The 23,240-nt window shown below is 45.5% G+C and overlaps 1 protein-coding gene across 1 annotated transcript in view; it reads right to left on the bottom strand.

Annotated features, from left to right (window-relative positions):
* The window catches only part of PID1 (phosphotyrosine interaction domain containing 1), an 81,033-nt gene extending 61,291 nt beyond the window's left edge, over positions 1-19,742 (bottom strand). The window contains exon 1 of the mRNA XM_050308568.1: positions 19,635-19,742. Within this exon, the coding sequence (XP_050164525.1) occupies positions 19,635-19,664 (30 nt within the window). The 5' untranslated portion in view covers positions 19,665-19,742. The remainder of the gene's footprint in view (positions 1-19,634) is intronic.
* Positions 19,743-23,240: the final 3,498 nt, after the last annotated feature.

Here is a 23,240-nt window from a genome sequence, read left to right as displayed (position 1 = left end):
CAGTTTTACAAGACAATCAGCTAAATAAACATCTGTCTGCTCCATTCCCAGCAGCTGATGAGCGAAGGGGACCTTTGATCATGCAACAAAGCCAGTTCCCTCCTGGGAGCAAGTGCCATAACTGCAGTGTTCCCAGCTCTGCTTTTGCCTTGTCCTCAAGCACTGGTGGGGTATCACGTACATCTCAGTGTCATCCACAGCACAGCAGAGAAAATCAGAGGCTGAAGAGCTACAGTGACTCCCTGCAGAAATAGGAACACAAACTACCAACATTGTCTCATTCCAGCCAGGGGAGTGGATGCAGTAGTTATCCACACAGGATGGCCGTGGGTTTTGACCGTGGCACAGTGAAAAAATGTATGACAAGGGCATCTGCTTAAACACGGAATTTTTAAAAGAATTCGTTTGTGGAAAGACAGGTTAAAAATAATCTGAAAACCATGATATTGCACACAGTACTGCATTACTGTAATATAAAGATACACAAAGGTATCAAGATTAAAAGGGAAACAGCTTCAGCCAGCACAGGAAACAGGGCTATGTGCTATGATCCATTTTCCCTGCAGCATCTGCAGGAAGGTGATTAGTTCCAACTCATGCTCTATGACATAAGCACTTCCACTTTCATGTTTTATCACCACTAGAGTCAGAAATTAAAAGGCTCTGGTGGCTATCACTGATGTTCCTAACCTGGCAGAGTAAAGCCATTCCTGAGGCAGATTTGGGATTGCCTTTTCTGATTACACAGTAGACAAATCAGAAATGCAGTTTAGTGTGAAGCTGCCAATATTTAATAGTGTTTAATGGTGCAGTATGCATCTGAGTGGAAAAAGGGTGCAAGCATCTATCTAGAGAACAGATTAGTTCATCAGCTTCCACTGAGTGTCCCTCTTTGCCTTCCTCCCTGAGTGTCTGCTGCTGTGTTGGAGTAACATGCAGCTTGTGGGCTATTTATTTTCTGAAATACCATCTCAGAGACAATTCTGGGAAAGAAAAGGGAGGGAGTTGTGAAAACAGTGGTAGAAACATGCACACCATTGAAGAAATAAGGTGCATGGGGGTAACTCCCAGTGATAACTTGGCAGAGCGACCTAGGGCAACCCATGCCACCTGCCCTAGGCTGCATAAAACACTCCCAGGGTGTTGCTGCCCTGCAGCAGGTTGGGCAGTAGCTGGCCCAGCTGTCTCCCACAGCTGTTTCATCATCAATTGTCACAGAGTGTGGGTATCTTTCTATTTATTTAGCCCAAAGTGTGCGTGCACGACAGAAGGAACGAGCAACATACGGCTCATTTTGGCCTAGTCCACTCAATTTGGAGGATATTCTTCTCCAGTTCAGCATATGAAGTGCTCTGGCTTCAGGCTCTTTTCTGTTTGGCACACAATCAAACCATATTTAGAGGAAATCCAATTCTTCTATAAAAGTTGTGTCTCAATAAATTGTGACTTACCTCTCTTCCCTATCCACGTTCAAAAGGAGAGGGAGAGAGAGCACGGCACGCCTTCCAAAGCCATTCCCATTTAAACATTACTTTCCATCTGTACTCGTTTCAACTTACAAAACCGCACTCAGTATGAAAAAAAGCACAGCAAAGAAGCGAGGTTGTCTTACTGTATTATATTCACTTAATAATCAAAAGCAATTTCTCAGGAAAGTCCTCCAGGCGCAGTTTTAATGCTAAAGCAATTCTTGCTTCATTTTAACCATCCACTGATGCAGAGCTGATAGCCCAGCTCATTAAAAAGTACAAGGCACTATTTCAAGACATGCCATAATTTATCAGGCCGAGTTGAGTCACGCTCCACACAGCACCCTGGATGCACAACACCGACTGCCTCTGACACTTCCGAATCCAGCTCTGAAGTCCCTCCACTTTGTGCTCAGCTGCCCACAGTGCATGAAGTCACACAGCAAAGCTTCTTGCTGCAGTGTCATTTTCTACCTGCAGTTTTTCAAGGGGCCATTTAAAAATGCACAAATGCCACTTGAGTGATAATTCATTCTTCAGGTTAAGTGTTTGCACCCATATAACCAGCTATAAAACTCATTACAGTAAGAGTGGTTGGAGAGAAGATAAATATTGCAATCAAGTTTTTTAAACTTTAGCACAAGAAGTTTGACTAAGGACAGTGACAGAGCTCTCACTTTATGCTGTTGGACATTGACTGCTGGTTAGTTGATTTGACATACCAGTGATTAGATCTGACACCTTCATCATGCCAGTTTTAACAGGCAATGCAAGGGATTACCTGGGATGAGGTTCAGTTTAGGTCCCAGATTATTTTTTTGAGGGACTGTGTTTCTATTCTTATAAGTACTCCCCAATACACAGGAGATGTCTATCAGTCTTGGGCCTCGAGTAAGATGGGAATGATCCACCTCCCATACTCATTGGAAGGTATTCTTCCAAGAAAATAGGGATCAGAAGAGAGCTGTAAACCCTTCCCAACCCCTCATCAGGAAGGTGTGCATTTGGGACTCCACAGCATATTGGCATTAGTGGCTTTGCTAAACTAGGTGCTACACCCAAGTGAGACACTGCAAAACCAGTCCCTTCCTGATCCACCCTGACTGCAAACATCTCACTGCTCTGCTTAAGGATTTGTGTTGCTTTCTGGAAGAAAATCTTATTTGTAAACTAAAGCCCACTAGAAGGAGATTAACTGCCCTTAAAAGATACTTAACAACCTCTTTGCTTGTTATCAAGTGTCCCATACATACATGCCAGATGAGCACTGGAGATGATGATAATGCATTAAATAAACACTTCTGTTTAAGATACATAAGCTTACTTACGACTAGTTTGAGACACACAAATATTTACAGCTTACTCAATTCAGGAATCCTCTGCTCTCAAAATGTCCATTCAGCAACCCTGCCAGATACTGTTTCACAATACTACAGGCTCACTGATTCATAAACAAATCATTAACATTCTTGACATAAATCCATAGTGTACAACAAATCCCAGCTATGATAGTGTTTTACTACATTTGCTGTGCCCATCATGAATGGGAGTTCTGTTTTCACTAAAAAAACCACTCTGAAGAAATAAAAGGCAAATTATTCTCTGCAAGAAAACCACCAGGATGAAATGCCTATGCACGGATTACAAACTAATTATCAAGTTCATACAGTAATAAACCTGGTGTTCCTTTAGTGAAATGGGCTGCCACAATTTATGCAAGAAATTTTCTAGCTAGAACTCTAATAATTAAGAAACTCTGATGGTAAAACACACCATTACAGGCTTTTATGATTTCCTCAGCTACTTGGGAAACCTTTTACACATCCCTATTCCTCCACACATGGGCACTAGAATCACTGAAAAGACCCTTCTAAAGTCCTTCAGCTTTCTCTCACTGCCAGGGGTTTACTTACAGCCTTGGATCAGAGGGTTTCAGCCAAGCCCCAAAATACCTACATCTCAACTTAAATTAGACTAATCAAAATGAATGGAACAGCTTAATGAATGCGTCAGGACCAGGCTCCTTGCTCTCTTTGAATACACTCCACCTATTCAGCACAGGGCAATAGTTTAAAATCAGGCTGTCCCAAAAAAACACGCTCCACTGGTAAATCCTCAGAAGGGTCTGTCACGAAGGTGGCATCCCCCTCTACTGAGGGGCATGGAGGACACGGCAAGATGGGATTCCCTGCTCAGGGCTGGTCCACAGGAGGGAGGATGCTCCCACAGCACCTCCCAGGACAGATCATCACACAGCACCCAGCCACCAGCAGAGCTGTGGAAATCTTACGAGGTTTAAGCTCTACCCTTAATTCACTAATGTGTTGATTGCCACATTTAAAGAATTAAACGCCTCCCTGAATGGCCATATTTAAGTAATTAAAAAAAAAAAAAGAGAGAGCAGAAGATAGTTAAGTTTCTGTTGGTGCTCTTGGCAGATGAGAAATACGCTCACAAGAGCTGGACTTCTCCCTGGATTGATAAACATAAAGCAGACTGCCTTCTGTGCAGGCTGCCAGCTCAGCCCGGGGAATAAAAGATGTTTTCAATTCCGGAAAAGATACATGAGCATTGAAATGCTGAATACTCAGCAAGGCCTCAGTCCCTTACTTACAGAACACCGGCCTGTGGGCACCGGGGGCTGCTCACAGGACGTAAAAATATGCATATGGCTGAAGTTTTGCAGAAATTAGACCTTTGTTATTGTAAATAAATGCAGACTTTCACAGCAATTACACTGCAGCACTCTGGAAGAGCGTGCCTCCTCTTTTTATTATTTCTATTGGCATGGCTTTTCCATTTCAGCCTGCCTTAGTTCCAGTTTTGTGACAATTTCATGGCAGTACACTCGTGTAGGAATATATACAAGCATGAATAGCTTGTGGTCTTTTGGTTCGACTACTGAGAGCTGTTCTGCAGCTCAGGAGAGCATGTTTACAGGATCTATTTATGGGTCTTACTCTGTACTCAGCCTTTGAAAACATTTCAAACCTATTTTTGCCAGAGAACACAGCTACCAAAAAATCACTGGGGTGCTCTAACCTGGCTTTTTGCTATCACAGAGCTCACCATCCCTTAACAGTTCTTGCTTCCACCCCTGATCTCCCAAAGTTGTAACATATCCATTAGTATGGAAACCATCACTGGTGAAAGAGTTCGAGGGATAAATAAATTTAGGAAGCTTCTCATTTGCCTCCAGGTTTTCTGAGCACCTCAATCACAGTTTGAGACGTTGCCTGCGACAGTAACAGATAAAAGCCAACTTTAAAAAAGTAACAACAATTGAAGGCAGAAAATCACGTCTCATAGAAAATGAGGCATGGAGAAATCCCAGACTATGGGGGTCAGGCTAAAGTGATGCATGATTTGAAGGAAGGCAAACAGCTCTGCTGGGAACCAGCAATGAAACCAGACAAGTTAAGCAGTTATTTGCAGTATGATACAACAGCCAAATAAATGACAATGAAAGCTTAGTGTCACGTCACCTTAGGAAATGTCCATGCAGCAGAGCCACCACCCCCTGGTTAGGAAACATGCACCACACAGCTTTGCTGAGCAGTGCCAGGAAATGGCAGGAATGGAAACAGCTAAGTAATACTGAAAAACTCAGAGGGAACAGGGTCCTCACAATCTGGAATAATTTCATCCTCCTGAGTTATGGGATGCTCGGAGAGCTTGCAGGGCAGACTGCTAAGAGGGACTGATGCCAGTGAAATTCTGCCCACACAGTGTCAAATCCATTATGCTGACCCATGGAGAGCTGCAACAGGCAAAGCCAGAAGCCAGCATCAAAAAACCTGAATCAACAGAGAGGCTGAGCAGAAATCCTGACGACATACACGTTTGCCACCTTTGATCGCCTGTTTTCTGGAAATACCAGTATCTCCAACCCCAGCTTTCCTGTACTGACCAGTAAGAGCATCAAAAACATCACACTCTGCAAACCAACAGCTGCACAGCACCTGGTACTGCTAACAGCTCTTCACTAACCTGGTTTAGAAGCCGAAATAAACACTACACTTTTGTTTCTAAAGGCAAAAGCTGGTCATCAAAACCCATCTGTCACTGGTCGTGCTCCGAAACACGTCTCATGGTAAATTCCAGCCTGCATTTGTACAACCACGTGCAGAGCACACCCCACGCACGGGGCAGCCACGCTGACCTACCACTTGTCTCCTTCAACACACTAATGCTGTATTTTGCCCACTGATCTAGTTCTTTAAAAAGAAAAAGGAAAAAAAATAAACAAGGCAGAATCCGCAGCCCCTGATCCAGCAGCAGAGTTGTCAGTATTTTAACAGTGACTTCAAACAGGAGCAAAGCCAAGCCTGAATCCTGAGATTATCCTTTGCAAAACCCCAGCATCAGCATTGGCAAATGAAAAGATCAAATCAGTTGGCTCAGACAGACTGTTATTTCTGTACCTATATTTATTAACATCAGGTACATAAAACTGAGGAAAAGTGCTAGAAAAACACACAGTGATGTTAACCACAAAGGCAAACTGAAAGGATGTACCAGTCCTTTCCTTCAGCCAGGAAACATTTTCAAGCTGTTTCTTTTACTGGGTAGGAAATGCTTTTTAGACAGAAAAATATTTTCCTTTCCAGAAGACGCCATAAAATCCATGCACAGAGCACAGCCTACATTTCAATGAGAATTAATTACTTGTTTACTGTGGTAGTTCATTACACAGCTAAATCCCCACACATTGTCTAAACAACTTATTTCCTCCAGTAAGGAATGGTCAAACGAAACAAAACAATGTGATTCTTTTTAAAAAAAAAGAAGAGGCAGAGCACTGGTAACACATCTGCAGGACATAAAAAAGCTGAAGAGAAACATTAGAGGATGTCCTTTGAGCACCTTCCAGTTTTTTGTAAGTGAAGGTATTCCAGAATAAAATGTTATCAAATATAATGGAATTGAGATGTTCTAATATACAAAAATATTGTTCTAAACCCAGAGCTATTAATTCTTAGAACTGTGGGCTGTAGTTTGTCATTAGCATCTAAAAGTGAAGGATAGTTGTAACAGTCAATTCCATTTCTCCCCAATGACTAAATCATGTACTAGCTAAATCATTTATTAATGTCAAGGGGTGACATTTTTCAATTAAGATAATGAGATTCTGGAGGCTCTGGCCATCTGAACCCTGTTTGTGAATAGCCTTGCCAAATTTAAAAAATAAAAAAAAAAAAAAAGGCATAAAGGAAAGCAGTCTGAAAAACTGATTTTACTTAAACTGGGTACTAACTGTTAGCAATTTAGCATTAATCCTACCACATATCTGGAGCTACATACCAAGAAGAAATATTTATACTAGTAACCACATGCTGCTAAGCATTAACACGAGGGTTAACAAGATATTAATTGAATCATAGACATTTGAAAACCAAAATCATCTTGCTCCCTGCTGTAACTCTCCAGCTCCTCAGGTGAGGACCCAGCCTTTGTCCATACAGTATCTCAGCAAACTGTTAACTTCCATGGAGTATCTAGAATGTAAGAGCTGGTAGCAACAACCTTTTTTTTTTTCTTTTAGTCATCTCACAACCACTGTTCAAAATAATTCCTTGTATTGACCCACTAGTTTTCTGAAAAAGAAAAACAAACAAACAAACAAAAACAATCAAAAGAAACCACCGAGAACAACAACTACACAGCAAAAATTAAGATTTCCAGGATAAAACTTCCAGTTGCCACAGAAGATCAGTAAGATCAAGTCAGAAAAATAACACCACATCAGACTGGTTGGTTCAGACGTTACTAAGCGCTGGCCAGACTCCACGTGCTTTCTCTTCACTTTATTTTACTTACAATTAGCTGGCAAGAGACGATGATTAGCCAGAAAAACCACACTCCCTTTTGACCTCCAGGTGTACAAAGCAGAACAGCATTAAGTATTTCCTAAAGCAAGCTCTGGGTCTGTACTCAGAGTGCAGAAAAGCACCAGGTGGGACGAGCAGCCCCAGCAGCAATTCACCGCACAGTGTTTACGGCACAGACTCTCACCGTGGGGGCAGCCAGCCCCCAGTCAGATCTATCAAGGCAGGCACTGAGTGGCATGGCAGTCTCAGGCAGGCTTCCAAACTCTCTTCCAAAGCCTTGTTTGAAGGCTGGACCTGTACAAACTGCCACATGCGTGAGAATTTTAAAAGCACAAAATTACATCCCATTCCTCCACGATGGTGTGTGCTGGCAGCTCAACTCCCTGCTCCGCTGGAGATCTGAACTTTAGCATCCCTGCTCCCTGTTTGTACCCATACTCAGGAAGGATTAGAAGGGCCAAAGAGTTCAACAACAACATCAAGTATTGTGAATCGCCCAGGCAAAGCCAGTGGTGTTACCCTGGTGCAGGCAGCATCACACCCTCTCTGTTCTCCAGGGTAACATCACCATTCAGGATCCAGTCACCTTGGCATTGCTGCTACTGCAATCACCTTCTTCTGAGGGGAAAAATGATCACATTAAGGACGTGATCATATGCTTGAAAGTCACTCCTCCACACCTCCAACAGATGCACAAATTGTGCTGAGTCAGTTTGTCCCTGTTGCAAAACAGTCACCAATTCCCTCGGAGTGCTCCCAACAGCCTTGATCCCTCCCTGGCCAGTCAAGCCCACTGGCATTGCAAAGGCTCCTTTAGGCAGAAACTCCCAACAACAGGGCTTTAATAAAACTCTGTCTTAAATAAAACTACTGCTGCCTGACTAGACCCACTAAGTGGGATGCTACAAAGACTAACTTTTCTGGAAACTGTGTAGCACAGCCAAAACAGCCCTGCCCTGACGGTCCTGCAGCACAACTGCAATTATTGACAGTGACTAACTTTGCTAACTAGAGCTCCTCAGATATACAACATTTCCTTACTATCAATATGGGAAGTCACACATGGCATTGGCATAGCAGTGCAAGGACTAGGTCATATTAAAGCAAATGTTCCAGCCTGATTTTATGCAGATTTATACTGAGTTGTAGAGCTCAGTGGAGACAAGATTTAAAAACCTCCCAGAAAGCAATTTAAAAAATTTAAAAAAAAAAAATAACAAAAACCAATAAAAATTTAAAAATCACCAGATAGATTTTAGGAAAATGAGGAAGACTATGACTGCACTCTCCTATTGTACATGTATGGATCTGAAAATAACAAAATGTTGGGAACGATGGGGTTTTTCCCCAGGATGAGACAGGCTGCTTTCTAACTTCAACTCTGTAATGATGACTGCTGGCTAAGAAACACTTGCTTGTTCCTGAGAAGTGTTGAAAAAGAAAATAAATAAAGAAATAAAAAGCAGAGTGAGTGGGCATTTTAAACCCTTTGAAGAAATACATGAAGCTTTCACAAGAAAATATGAAAATAAGAAAAGGTCTCAGAAATAGACTTTGTAAAGTGTTTTTTCCCCCCAGCCCAAAGCAAGCAGGCGGAGCACTCGCTGCGTGACACAGATGTTCCTCTGTCGGACACAGAGCAGCCCCTTATCCAAACAGCATTAGGGCCCGGTCCAGAATGACTTCAGTAACACACACTTTCCAAAAAGAGTCATACAGAAAAGTTTAGTTCAGCTTTCTCAGACATTAAATCTTGTCTCGTGTATCTACTCTTCAAAAAAAAAAAAAAAAAAAAAAACCAACAAAACAAAACAAAAACAAACAAAAAAAACAGGTAAAATTTGGACTCAAAAACACATGAAGTTTCTTCTCAGTCAGAGTAAAAGAAACACAGGGTAACTCCACTGACATTAGCACTGGCACTTAGATTTAGAGTAACGTTCTCAAGATCTGAATTTGGACCAAAACCAAGACCCACATATAGACAAGGGCAAAGTTTATCCCCAGGTGAACAAAGTGACATCTCTTGTAGACATTAATGCTCCTGAAGCTCTCTAGCTTGATACAACATTAGTGATTTAAATGCCAAACCACATTCACTCCGTTTATCTTGGAAAGCTCCACATCCACGTAACAACATCCTCAGACTATCACAGGAATGAAAGGTCAGGCTGTTACTTCCAGAACCAGGGCAGTCAACTTAAAACAAACAAGGTGTGGGCATTTCCCTGGTCAGTGCTGCCCACTGCAGCTGGCTAATTTTTCTAATATCATGAATAAGCAGCATGAATAACTTCTGATAAAGAAATAAATAAAAAAAAACCTAACCTGAAAAAAAACCCTTAATATAAATGCCCTCTGAAAGTAATTTAAATCAACCAGAAGTGAGCTGTTTCACTGCAAGGATTCTGCAGATATGGCTCCCAGGTCATACCTGACTGCTCATGGACCTCTCAGGTGCCCAGCTGATGACCTGCTCCTTCTACCCACGAAATCTCTACACCACTACAAAGCACTCAACTTAGTCCAAAGCCTCCTTAGATTCTGTCTTTCTGGTAAACACCTGCAGATACCTTTATCTATACAGACCTCACTGGCTCACAGAGCTGGACCCTGCTCTGACCTGCTGGAGAGCAGTCCCAGGCTCAGAAAACCAGTGGGAGCTTGTCTGGCCACAAGGATGAGATCCCTAAGCTGCAGCTGTCTCTTTACAGGTAAAGATGCTCACACTTGCAGTTCAAAATCTCTTCAAACATTAGGGGAGATGAGCTCCACCTGTTCTGCAGCCTGAAACTTGTCAGCATTTTACACGTGAGCAGGATGGGGAGAGAGGCTTCACGAAAGGAACACTTAAGTAGGGAATAAGTAGAATTTTAGTGAATATTTTTCACTATTCTGAAGTGCCAGGGCTTATCATCACCCGAAGGGCAGTGGTCTCATTCATTTAGAGACAGGTCCCAGACTGGCCATGAAGCCCAGAAAGGCTGCCCTTTGCCTCAGCAAGGAGTCACACGTGACCTCAAAGCTACAAGAAAGAGAAAGAACTGATTATTGCAACACTGAGCTGTGGGAAGAGGCCAAATGAGAACCTACTCGTGCTCCTGTAACCTTTCAAACTGTGCAGCTTGTCCTTCCCTACCAACTCCTCGTTTTAGAGCTACAAGATTAAAACATCGCCCTTTGAAAATGTTACGTGTCCCAGTACCAAGCTTCAGGCTCTTCAATGAAAAAAAGAGCCTCTGAACACACCACAGATCAAAACAAAAGTCACTCACAAACAAATGCTTCCTCACATTCCACGGGAAAGTTACACTGCCACCTCAAATGGCAAGATAAAAGTTAATTAATTCAAAGGCATACCCCTATGCATGGAGATGAGGCTGCACTCCTAAACCTGAGTGATTTAACACATATTTATCAAAGTGAACTATCCAATCTCATAGAAAGTAACATCCCTTCTGCAGACTTCACCACTGATGCCCCATCAACATGAATGGGGCAGAGAGGGCTCCTCTTTCCCCATCACCCCAACTACGTATTCCAACAGGCAGCTTTGCTGATGGCAAAAAGAAAAAAAGCCAGGGCCCCAAATCCAGAGGTCCCAGGGGCAGCCCAGCTCAGAGAGTGGTCAGCCCCAGTGCCTTGTCCTTGACTGGAGGATCACTGAGCATTAAATGTCTCAGAAATCACTGATGGGTTTTGCTCTTCGCTGTCTACCAGAAAAACAAGCACCCAGCACTCTTCACCAGCACTGCACATCTCTCCAGCAGTTCATTTCAGCAGGAGGCACCAGGGCTGTCTTTGCTATCAGGGTTTTCTCAAACACGAAGTGCCAGGCTCAATAGGCCCTTTCAGCCCCGCTATCAAGAGGAGCGAGGTAAAATTTTCAAAATATCCTTCCTTCTAATTCTAATCCAAACAACAGAGCACAGCTGTGAAAACTGAAGCCCGTGCAGATCCGCGCTGCACAGGCTCCCTCTTAAAGGCACTGGGACAGGATTCAAGCTTCTACATTTTCTGATTCAAATTTATAGTCAGGCACAGAAAATTCCCATGGACCAGGGAAAAGAGGAAAATGCTTAAGCTGACAATTTTCTGAAAGAAATGGAAGAAATTCGCTGCCGTCTTCTGGTGACACACACTGTGCAGTGAGCTGGGGCACGGGTCCTCACTACGCCCCAGCACCCAGGCAGCTCGGGGAGCTGCAGCTTGGTGTTAGCTTAAGTTCCAAAAGGTATTTGTCTATCAAAAAATTGAAAAAAAAATAATAAATTCCATATGGAAAAGCTAAAATTGAGGAAAAGGTTCTGTTAAATAAATAGCCTCAAATAAGGGGGGGAAAAGGATTAAAACCCTGTTTTTGAAGTCTGGGGTATTTTTTTCTAACACTTTTACTGCTTGTCTTCGTGCTCTCCAGCTCAAAGCTGAAAGCAGAAGAACCAGTACACCTTTACACAACTCTTCTCATCATGTTCCTCTCCCCAGCAGAAGGAAATACTAGAAAAGAGAGGACAAAATTCTTTAACGTGACACCAGAAACCAAGTGCAGGATGTTAATTTGGATGGGACAGTTTTGATGAATAATAACAGAAATGTTGTTTGCCTGTTTTTTAACCAGGATGACTGGAGGGCAGAGTGATTTCTCTCTCTCCAACAGACTATACCATTTTCAGGTCAGTATCATTGTTATCAGCTCAGAAAGCACAGATTAATCCTGACAGCAGGAAAGCTGGTCCCCAGCCTGGAGAGCCTCCCCCTGAAGCCAATCAGAGAGGAAACACTGCACCCAACCATCCCTCCTGTCCCTCAGCACCCGGGCTCAGGGAGAGAATGGAGAGCTAGAAACTTGCAGGCTCAGATGATGTATTTGATGTTGCCACCATCACCATGGAGGTCTCATGCCCTCGATCACCCACAAGCCTCAAACTCTTATCCTGCCTTCCACCCAGCAGACAGTCTCCAGAAGAAGCAAATGCTCGTTAAATGAGCATTAAATGAGCTGGTTTTAAATGAGCAATACAAACCCCGTGGATCTCCTGTAACAGCACAGGATGGGATTGCTGCCCTGCCCTACAGTCATCAGGCTCAAGGTTGGTACTGACCTCAGTGGAGTTTGGACCAGATTCCACTGCAAGATTTTCGGAGCAGCTGCTTCACCGGTGGGACCAGGCTGAACATCAGTTCTCCTCTACAGGCACTCAGTGAGTGGGTGAGTTTTCAGAAGAGCACAGTCCACAAGATAAAACACTCTCTGGAACAGCCTGGCCCTAAATGGAGGCTCTGAATACTTGCAAACTTACTCCAGGATCATTCTGAAAGCTTCCCATGAGACATAGGGAATAACCACCTCTCAAATACAGAGCAGGGCCTGGCATGGGAAGAAAGAGGTGGCCACAAATCTGAGCTGCAGGACACTTAATTAACTTTCTATCTGCTCTCAGTGTTCTTGGCAGTTCCCATCAAATATATCTGGAGAAAATGTTTTCACGTGAGGATACCTTTGAAAACTGTTTGTCATAACACAGGCCCAGTGCCACAAAGGTGTATGGTGCAAGAACACTGACTGCTCTGGTGCTACAGCACAGAGATCCCAAACCCACCAGCACCGTGCTCCCAGCATGGCTCAGTCAGGAAAACTCATCATCAACAACTCAGGTGAGAAATGTAGCTGCTCACATTGCCTGGAAGCAAAACCAGCCATTAAGCTGTGAGAGGGACATTTATTTAAATGTTCCCAATGAAAACATGTATGGGGGTTCTTCAGAATGATCAACACTCCAGAAGTCATCACCAAACTGCTAAGGTGTCGATGCAGTGAGATCAACTTAATCGTGCTGAGGCTGTGTATAATTTTGTTGAAGCACTATCATTAAAAGAATATTAAATACCAGCAATACAAATCTTTTTATTTTTTCCTTAAGATTCTATGCATCATATTTATATTTACCACTCTGTACTTTTAGTATTTCAGCAGGAAAAACAAATCATGAAAAGTTGTATTAGGTCTTGTCAGGACACTTTCACAATCACCCACATTTAACAATCTTCTAAGAGTTCTGATGCACTTATTGAGAAACATCTCAGAAGACTGACACTATCACCTGTAGGCTCAGGTCACACCACTGCTGACTGCCCTGCTGGCTGACACCGGGGACGCAGAAAATATGACACAGGCAGTGAAAATGCTGAACATCTTAGACTGAATGCTTTAGTTTGCCTTCCTTCAAGGAAATCACTCCTTTATTTTTTTGTCCTGGTCATCAAACAGGCTGTCAGATCCATAAACACAAACTAGTAATACACTATGAACGAGCCCTGAAGATCATTTCCCAGGGGGCTTTCCACAAGGCGCTCGCTGATTTTGATTTTCTTTCGGTCACAGAAATGCTTCCCCAAATTAATATTTTTCCAGAGCCATTCATTTTCTACAAAGAATAAATAATGTAGAAAAAAGGAACTGCCCAAGCTAAGTGGTGCCAGATGAGCCTGCTGGAGTCACGGGGCTTTGTTTTAAAGATTCCTGACTGCTGTAAAGTCTCAGCAGCAAACTAGTGCAAAAACTGTGATGCCTTGAAAGGTATCCTGAAGCTATACAGTGCCAAAACCCTGGGCTGTAAGACTTCAGACGTTTGCATCCACATGACTCAGGCTTAAATTTCAAATACTTTTCACTTTTTCCTTCTGACATAATATTTAGTGAAACCAGAGTTCAGTAGCAGTATCAGTGCTGCTATACATGTCTTGCAGTGGTTTCTGCCTAGACAGCTGTTTGTGTGCTTACAACTTGCTCGTGTTTGGTTTAAAAAGGTTTTCCATATGCTTTTAAAAACTGGAAAACCATTGTTTCAACTGGCTGTATGCTGCATTTTTTAACACACATATGCATCTGAGCAATGAAAAGGATGAGGAGCTGATTTTGAAAGCACCAATAGCACCTAAAACCACATTACATCTGAACACATGCAAACATTTGTCATGAAACCACTGTGGCTGTGATCACCTCAAAGCCATCACACACGTGTAAGTCTGCCCAGAGCTGACTTTTCTTTCATGAAAGAACTCTCTAATACTCCTGATATTTGATGTGTATACTAGAGGATAGCAGATGAATGTAATATAAATGAATTCAGCAACTGGGTCAATGATCCCAACACTGTGTGTTTACTGCTGTATTTGAATTATGTGGAGGTATATCACACCAGCAACTCAAAGACAGTGGTAAAGCAACCTTACACAAACTTATTTCTCACGGACTTCAGGGGAGCTGCACAAGTTACACGATGGCAGAATTAAGCCTCGGGGTTCAGGAAATCAAACTTGCCCCAGTAAAGGACCTGAAGCTTCCTGCCCTCCCTCACCCACTTCAGTTCATCTCCTCTAGCCCACCTGCACCTCTCCTGCACAGTATTTCACAGCACACTGGAAGAGATATGGAACTCTACAAAAGAACAAATTCTATGAGAATTTGAATTCTATGAGAATTCTATGAAAAATATGAGAATTCACTACAGCCATCTATTTTTAAATCCTCGCCCAAACCTGTGGGTTTCAATAAGAATATTCAATTTCCAGATGAGCAGACAGAGAATCACTGAAGTCCTGCTGTAAACACTTGGCCATTTGCACATCCCCGTGGAGCCACTGCACCAAAAGGTATCCCAGCCCCAAAGCCCTGTGACACAGCACGCCTGCCTGTGCCCCTTTAGCTCATCCCCGCTCATGTGAGCCCACCACCTGTACCACCTGCAGAAAAAAAGCGGGAGCTTCTCTAAAAAGAGGGCTCGTGGGCCTGGGCTCAGCTCAGGGACACCTGGCAATGCAGCACGAGGCTGGGCAGCACCTCTGCTCCAGGGGAAAATGCATTTGAATGTGACGATCCCTCTTACCCACACGCGTTAAGAGAAGCGGGGAAACTTATAAACAGGGCTTATAAACAGCATGACCTCGGAAACTATGCACCCACTGCGATTTATTATCTAGAAACAATGTCTGGCACCAAGCTTCCAGGAAAATGTAGGTTTCAAAGCCAACAGCAGCCATCTCTCAGGCAGGCACACGGAACCGTGTGAAGACCTTGTTTGGTTTCAAAAATCACTTCAGAGTCCTCAGGGGAGCAGCCAACAGCTCCAAAACCCCAGCTGCGCTGCCGAGGGCTGCCGAACCAGGCACAGAGGGTACATTTGGAAATAATTTTAGAGAAAGATTTCTGAATATTTTCAGCATCATTTCAACAAGTGCCGCTGCCGCGAGCACCAAGCCACAAATCAGCGCACGCTGCTTATAATCATTGATAAGGTCTGCTGCAAACACGGCAATGAAAACCATACCAGGAAGGTTCTGTGAGCCCCGGGCTGGAGTCCCAGCATTTCCTGCAGGGAGAACAACCCTTAAATACCTGAACCAAAGACTGGAAGGCACGCACGCGTTTGGTGTATCCACCCACGTTTTACCGAGCGCGAACCAGGAACGCCGCCAGAGAAATTACAAGGGAAAAAGTCTCCCAAACACGGTCACAAACCAGCTCATACATTAAGTGTGAATAACACTAATCCTGTGTTACCTGCAAAATCACAGTCTTCTTACCACACCAGTGACTCGCTGATCCCTGTGGTCTATTCCTGCAACATCCCAGCTGGGTGGCTTCCCACGTAACTGATCGTCCCACTAACTTTGGAAAAATAAACGGAACTTCAACGTTGCTATAGGTGAAAAGCAGCCTTCACTGTATTATATTTTCAAGAAGATTCCAGAAACTTGGATATTTACATTTTTTCTAGCTTACTCTTCTAATCCATTTAATTCAATTCAACATAACCTCCAGAAACAAAGGGGCTTCTTCATTAAGCAGCAGGATAACAGGAAAAGCTTCCATCAGAGGGATCAGACGGAAGTACAGAACAGGCTGAGAAAAAACAAACAAACAAAAAACACAAAACCAAAAAAGACAAACAAAAACCAAACAAACCAAACAAACAAACAAAAAACCCAAACCTAAAAAACAAGTGATCACAGCTTACTCCAGCAAAGCCAGAAAGCAAGGCCCTGGGAAGGGGGGCATGTTTTAGCAGCATATGAAGCTTTCAGCACCAAGTGGTCATGAGAGCAGTGGGGGCAAATCCAGCTCGTGGCCCCTGCTCACTGCGTTTTGCAACCCAGCTGCTGATGACACTTCATTCCTGTTGGGTATGCGTGAGCTTCGCTGCTGACCTCACTACTGGAATCGTACCCATCCAGTCAACGCCAAAACTTTCAGCACAAACTATGAAACTTGACAGGACGGAGCACAGTTGGAACAAAAGCAGATTTTAATGAATGGCCACAGACCAGGAACGTGCAGTCTTGCCATACACTGTGTGGGACTGGGGAAGGAGGCCCGTGAGAACAGATGACCCTGGCGCTCTTTGTCAGAGCGTGACAGGAGCCTCCACACCGCGACGCTCGCTGCCATTCCAGCTAAACATGCACAGCTTGTCTCGGCAACGAGCGCAGGACTGACCCCGACCAACAGGCATCCACTTGCAAAGTCAGTTCATACTTTCCCTTACTGAACCAGGCCAAAAGAAATATTCCGAAAGATGAAAATATTTTCTTTGCCATTTGCTTAGCACAGAGCTGCACCACAGACTAACAACAGACCTGCACTTCACCACAGCTGGATATCAACGCAAGACACATCTGGGTCAAAATTGAGCCACACACCACACACACATCAGAACAGCAAGAAAGCAGCGCCAGCTCCACACTTTCTGCACCCACACATCAGCCTGGCATGAAAGACAGGGCTGCATCTGCCATCGTACATCCCTCAGATACCCTAAAGCAGTAACTTGGCATAACCTGTAATCCCAGAATATATTAATAGAGACCATAAGACGTCATCTACTCTGCCCAGTGACCAAACACCACCCTGCTGCAACCAAAATCCCACGCCCAGCACCCTCCCAATGCTTGCTGGCTGGGCAGGGTGAGCACTTGTAATGCCAGGGACAAGCAGAGGGCTCCCTTCAACACCCCCATGGCATCAACATTTGTTTCATAGCAGCTAGGGGCCAGGACAGAGGGAGCCTGGGACAAGAGAGCAACATGGGACACCTAAAACTGAACTAAGATGTTGAGGGGGAGAAAGAAGGGAAAAACAAATGCATTTATTCCTGGCTCTAGATCTCCTCAGGGGGTCAAGGAGCGCTGCAAGCGGCTCTGGCCAGGCTGGTGACTCACAACACGTAAAGGGGAGATGAGGCTGCTTGAAAGGAAAAGGCTTCAACATATTTTTGGAGAAAAAAAATTCAGAGGGGTTGGGGATATTGCCCATGTAACTCTGGCTCGTGCATGTATAGATTAGGACCCAGCTTTCAAATACAGGATCTCATCCTGGCTATCCCCACCCAGGGAATCCTTCCCCTCACTGCACTCATTTTGAATACCATCCACTATGTTGTTATTTAGCCCCTTGTGTGAATGCAGAATTATTGTGGGATTGTTGCAACTCCTCCAAGGCTGGTACAAGTCTCCAGAGTTGGTACAAAGAATCCTTTAATTCTGCAATTTTGGACCCCCCCAGTTTGTTTGGGGTTTTTTTTGAGCATTTGCAGCAATTCATGCACTTCCCAAGAAACTCCTGTTGGCAAGACCTGCATTTAGAGGCACTCAGCATATTGGGAGGCTCAGGATGACTGCAGCCTCCAGCTAGAGGAAACCAGCAGTAGGCTGGACAAAGTTAGTGGCCACTGCTGAAAGCTTTGGTGCTTGTGGCTCTCCTTCAGCAACAGGGAGGAGCACAGGCTGCCCTCACTACAGGCCTGTGTTGTTCTGCAACAGGTGAGAGGCCCAGAGAGCACCCCCTCTCCAGGCAGCCTGCTTCCCCCAGCACACAGCCATTCTTACCCACTCCCTAAGGCACCCTAATGGTGCATGGGATACAGCCAAACAAGGCTAAACAAGGTCACACTCAGAACCTCACTCTGCAAAACACAGGCAGTTAGCTGTCTTTAGCCTTGCATGCTCCCGTAGGCCGTATCAGATATTTGTGATAATAGTATCTTGTTATTTTAACACCTCCCAGTTCCACAAAGGGGTCATGTAGCCATTCTGTACAGTCCAGACCAACACAGCACTACTAACCTTGGCTTTTCTTTTCTCCTTCCCTTCGCTCACCTCCTCCTTTGCCCCCATCTGCTGGGTGCAGCCTCACCTGAGCTCTGACCCCTGCAGCACCACCTCCCCAGGGAACACTCCCACCTCCACAACCTGCCTAAGACCATTAACGCCCTCAGACAGGTGATCTTGCCACTTGTGTCCAGCACGGAGAGGTTTCTGACTAACACAGGGAAACAACTCAATAATAACACTCTCACATGGTTTTACCCTTGAATCCATCAACTACATATGCGGTACATCATTTCTATCCACTAAAAATCAAGTTTCTTATTGTAGAGAAAAGTACAGCTTCTTAATAACAGGAATTATTCCCATTACTGTGGTGCAGACTAAAGCTCACAGATCTCTCTCTCAGCTTGGCTCTACTATCAACTCCAATCAAACTGCTGATGACATCAAAGAAAATTCTCAGTCTGAATTGTAAAAGTAGCAATAACCGTTTCTTGTCATCTGCTAAGCTCATTGATTCTTATTTAAAATGCCCAGTTCCCTCTCACTGAACACTTGCTCTGGAAAACTACATGAAACCCACGCAGGGGAACTACAAAGTGAGTTTTATTTCACCTCGCTCCCTGACTGTCTCGGATTGCCCCCGGACTATGCAATATATATGCACACCGACACCGGCACCGCAGAGCCCGACCCGCTGCCGGAGGGTGCGGCGCGGGGGGCACGCCCGTGACCTCGAGACACCCCGACCTGTGGATGCGCGGCTGGCAAAGGACTCCCGCGGGATTTTGGGTGCCCCGCGCCCCGCTCCGAGGGACCCTCCCGCACAGCGGAGCCGCTCACCTGAGCGGGGCGGGGAGAGAAGCCCCCGAACGAACGGAGCGTCCCCCGCCGAGCCCTGCCAGCCCCGCCGGCCCCGCAGCCCGAGCCGCGCTGCCCGCAGCCGACCACCGGAGCCCGCCGGGAGCGCCGGAGCCGCCCGGGATGCCGCGGGGGCAGCGTTCCCCCCCCGCACCGTGTATGTGTGTGTGCGGGTGTGAATGTGTGTGCGGGTGTGAGTGTGTGTGCGGGTGTTCCGCGTCCCCCGCACACCCGCCCTCGGCGCAGGCTGGGGGAAGTTGCAACAAACTTCCGGTACAGGGGCGATGCCCGCCGGCCTCGCTCCTGCTCCCGCCCCATCCCCATCCCCATCCCCATCCCCATCCCCATCCCGCGGGCCCCAGCGTACCTGCAGCCGCTCCGTGGCCGGCTGCCACATGGTGCGGGCGGCGGGAGGCGCTGCCGAGCGGGCACCGCAAGCGGCTCTGCGGGAGCGCGGCCCCCGCGCCCGCCCCCGCCCGCCCGCGGCCCCGCCCCGCCAGCCCCGGGAACGGCGGCCCGGGGAGGGGGAGACGCCGCATCCCGGCGGACCCGCGGGGACGGGCACGGCGCCCACCCCCGACTGCCCCGCACCGCCTCGCCGGGGACCCCGCGGGCACTCGCTGAGCGCCGCCTGGGAGGATGGGGGGACCCCCTCCTATGGGAGCCTTCCCCTGGGGAGCTTTCCTCGTCACAGCTGAAACTTTCTCCTCCTGCTCTGCACACAGGGCACTGCCCGGCTCTGCGAGGTCCTGCCCGTGCCGGGGCTGCTGGTAGCAGCGGAGGGGCGTGGAGCGCAGGGAGCAGGGTGAGCATCCCCCCTGCCCGCTCAGTGCTGGGGTGGTCCTCCAAAGGGACCGCACCGCACCAGCATCGAGGCCACACTCAGCTGTTTCGCCCTGTCGGGCACCGACAGCCCCAGCAGGACAACCATCTGTGCCCCGGCATTTATAAGGACACAGAAACGCTGTGCAGAGGTGTGCAGGCATTGCTCTTCCCTGTGGAGACCAAAAATGCCAGAAAAGTTTTAAGTCTCTGCAGGTTCCTGAGCCACAATAAAGAACACTTTTTCCAGGTACAAAAGCTGTCCCTGGCCCTCCCTGCTGACCTGGGGCTGCCTGGGCAGCGCCTCATGCTTGGATGAGGGAGGATTAGTTAAAAACTCAGAGGAGCCTGTGTCATGCTTGTCCCAAGCAATGACCACCACACACCACAGCCTGCAATCCAGGCTTCAACCCCCTGTGGGTGCACAAGCCCCAGGGGCACATGTGGTGTCCTTGGAGCGTCAGTGTTTTAAACAGCAAAGCAAAGCAATGCTAAAGGGAATCTTCTCAAAAAATCAGGCATCAGGCTCACCTGCAGAGAAAGCATGACCTTTGGCAAGGCAGCTCTGCCACAGGGTCTCTCTCAAGGACCAACCCCCTGAGAGACTTTGCAGGATCCGGGTGAGGCTGCGTGTGATCAGTGAGGCCTCAATGAACGTGAACTTTTAAACTGTTTCTGAAAAGAATCCACCAGTACATCCCTTGGCAGTGATGGCCTAAATAAAGCAATTCAGGTCTTGCAGCTCCATTTACTGATGCATCGCCCTCTTCTCTCCAGGAAGGAAAGCACTGACCCCGTATCAGCTCTTGGCCAAGATGCCTACCAGAGCTCTTCCAAACACTGTGTCCCTGTCACACTCTGGTTTCTTCTAACTGGTGCTTACACTCCTGCACGAGGGCATTTTTCAAAAGCCTCGCTCTTCCTCAAGGGAGCTCTGGAGCAGTTTCCCTGATCCTTCCTTTACGGGTAAATCCACCCACCCATCGTGTCCTCAGCCAGCTGGGAGCTGGCACAGCCCAGGCTGTCAGCAGCAGGGCACACAAAGAAAGTTCAGGATCTGCAGGACGAGACCAACCCTGCGGCTGGAGGCTGCCTCTCTCTTAGCTTACACGACTTTTATACAAACCAAAACAATTGAGGACGGAAATCTGCATTTGCTGCAAAATGGGTGGCGTGTTATGAGAACAAACGAGCAGAACCAGTCACTTAATTTCCAAAAGGATATGAAAACAAGAGAATATGAATGCTGTAGGCTGCAGTTGTAGGAGAGGAAGGCAGGAATATGCTCACACGTGAGGAGGAGCAGCTCAATTGCAAACTTTTGAAGTCAGACTGGCTGATTAAAAATCAATCTGTGAGCCCCTGAGCCCCACCAGCACCTTCCCCAAGCCTCACCCCTCCCCGAGGCAGAGAGTGGCACCGTGGGGACAAGAGAGCTACAGAGCCATTCTGCTCATGTTTGTTTAGTCTCCAGGTGTACTGGAGCATCACTTGGGCTGCCTCAGTAAATCCATCTGCTTTGGCCATTTTGGACGTGCCCCACGAGCCCTCAGCTGGAAATTCTGTTTCCAGCCAGGCCGGGTGCTGCTGGGGTGGCCAGGCACCAGCCAGAGCCCTGCTCAGGAAATGATCCATTAAACTTGGGTGACTTCATGTCACAATCTCACTGAGATGAGGTAATTTTTACCTAGACTTTCTAATATTTTAATCCAAGCATCATTTTTTTTATTTGGTATTTAAGCTGTTCTGCATTAGGTAAGTCCTGCTGCAAGCCAGTCAGAGATCTTTAGCTTTAGCTTAAATAAATAGTGTGAATTCCTATTTCCAGGATGTACTGTGTTCCAGAATGTGCTTGTAAGAAGATACGGAGGGGTTTTTTCTACTAATTTTCCTTTTATTGGGCCAAATCGTGGAGTTTCTCTTCTCGGAATGAGTTAATAATAAGACAATTCTTTCCAAAGACTGCAATACATTACACAGGTTGGTCCCACTTCTCTCAGTCTCCTTCAGTCCAGTGCTCATAGGACAGAAATAGTGGAGCCAGGGGACATCTTGCATTTCAAAAGGGAATATTTGATGCAATAGGACCAATTTCACTTCTATTCACATAGTATATTTGAAGCATTTCCAGTGACTCCAGGATATTTTGTCTCTTTTAATGGCTTTTAGCTATTGAATTTGCCTTCCTTTTGCACCTCATCCCCTAATGTAAGGTCTTTATAGCAACATAGCTGCTCTGCATTTGAAAACAAAAATAAACTTTTTTTTAAAAAATTCTAACATTACCTTTTTAATTAACTAAACTTATCCAGTTGCTGATCCCAAAGAACTATTTCACTTCAGAAGCTACATTTAACTTCAGGAGCACTATTATTTCTCACTGAAACATGACTAGAAGAGTCAGTCAGTTATTTAAATGCTGCTTCCCCAAATATTTTGCAGACTTCACAAGTCCTGTTTCCAAGATCCTCTTTTGGGTTACGCAAGTTTAAAAAGCATACAGATGTCATTAACCACATCTTTTTTTATCATTATTATTACTAATTCAGTTTACCTTGGATTTGCTTTTGTAGAGTAGGAGTTAACCTAATTAACAAATTTAAATTTCTGTAAAGTGCTGTAATTGATAGCATACTTCCAAAATCTAAATATGCTTGTTATTCTTAAGCACTTTGTCAAATCACTCAAAGCAAATGCAGCTTCCTTGCACAGATGAAGGACACCAGACACAAGGTGTGAGTTTTCCAGCACCTTTCTGAAAAAATGTTTAGTGCCTAAGCAACCCAAAAGATACTATCCAAGCAATTCCAACTGCTTTCTTTGACAACTATCACATCTTTTAACATTGAAGGTTTTTTACGTAGTCGCTGTCGAAGTGAAGTGGCAGCAATTCAGCAGTAGGGATTTCATTAAAATACTGGCAAAATTAGACCACGTTTTCTCCAAAGGCCCCTGGTTTCTTTTCAGTGTTGTGTTTTGGTAACTTGAAAGAGAAATTTATTTACATACATGCTTGGCATATAATCCCTAATGTTATTTAGGTAATCATTTTCATTCTGATTGTGTAGGTGCACTGAGATGGTTGTGCAGACACAGGAGTGCAGCTCCACCAAAGGTGGTTCAGCTGAGGCCACTTCTGCTCTCAGTGCAT

This window comes from Myiozetetes cayanensis, unplaced genomic scaffold (genome assembly GCF_022539395.1).
Source record: "Myiozetetes cayanensis isolate MyiCay16 unplaced genomic scaffold, myiCay2020 scf13, whole genome shotgun sequence".
In the NCBI taxonomy this organism is placed as follows: Eukaryota; Metazoa; Chordata; class Aves; order Passeriformes; family Tyrannidae; genus Myiozetetes; species Myiozetetes cayanensis.
This window is presented reverse-complemented; position numbering and strand designations above follow the sequence as displayed.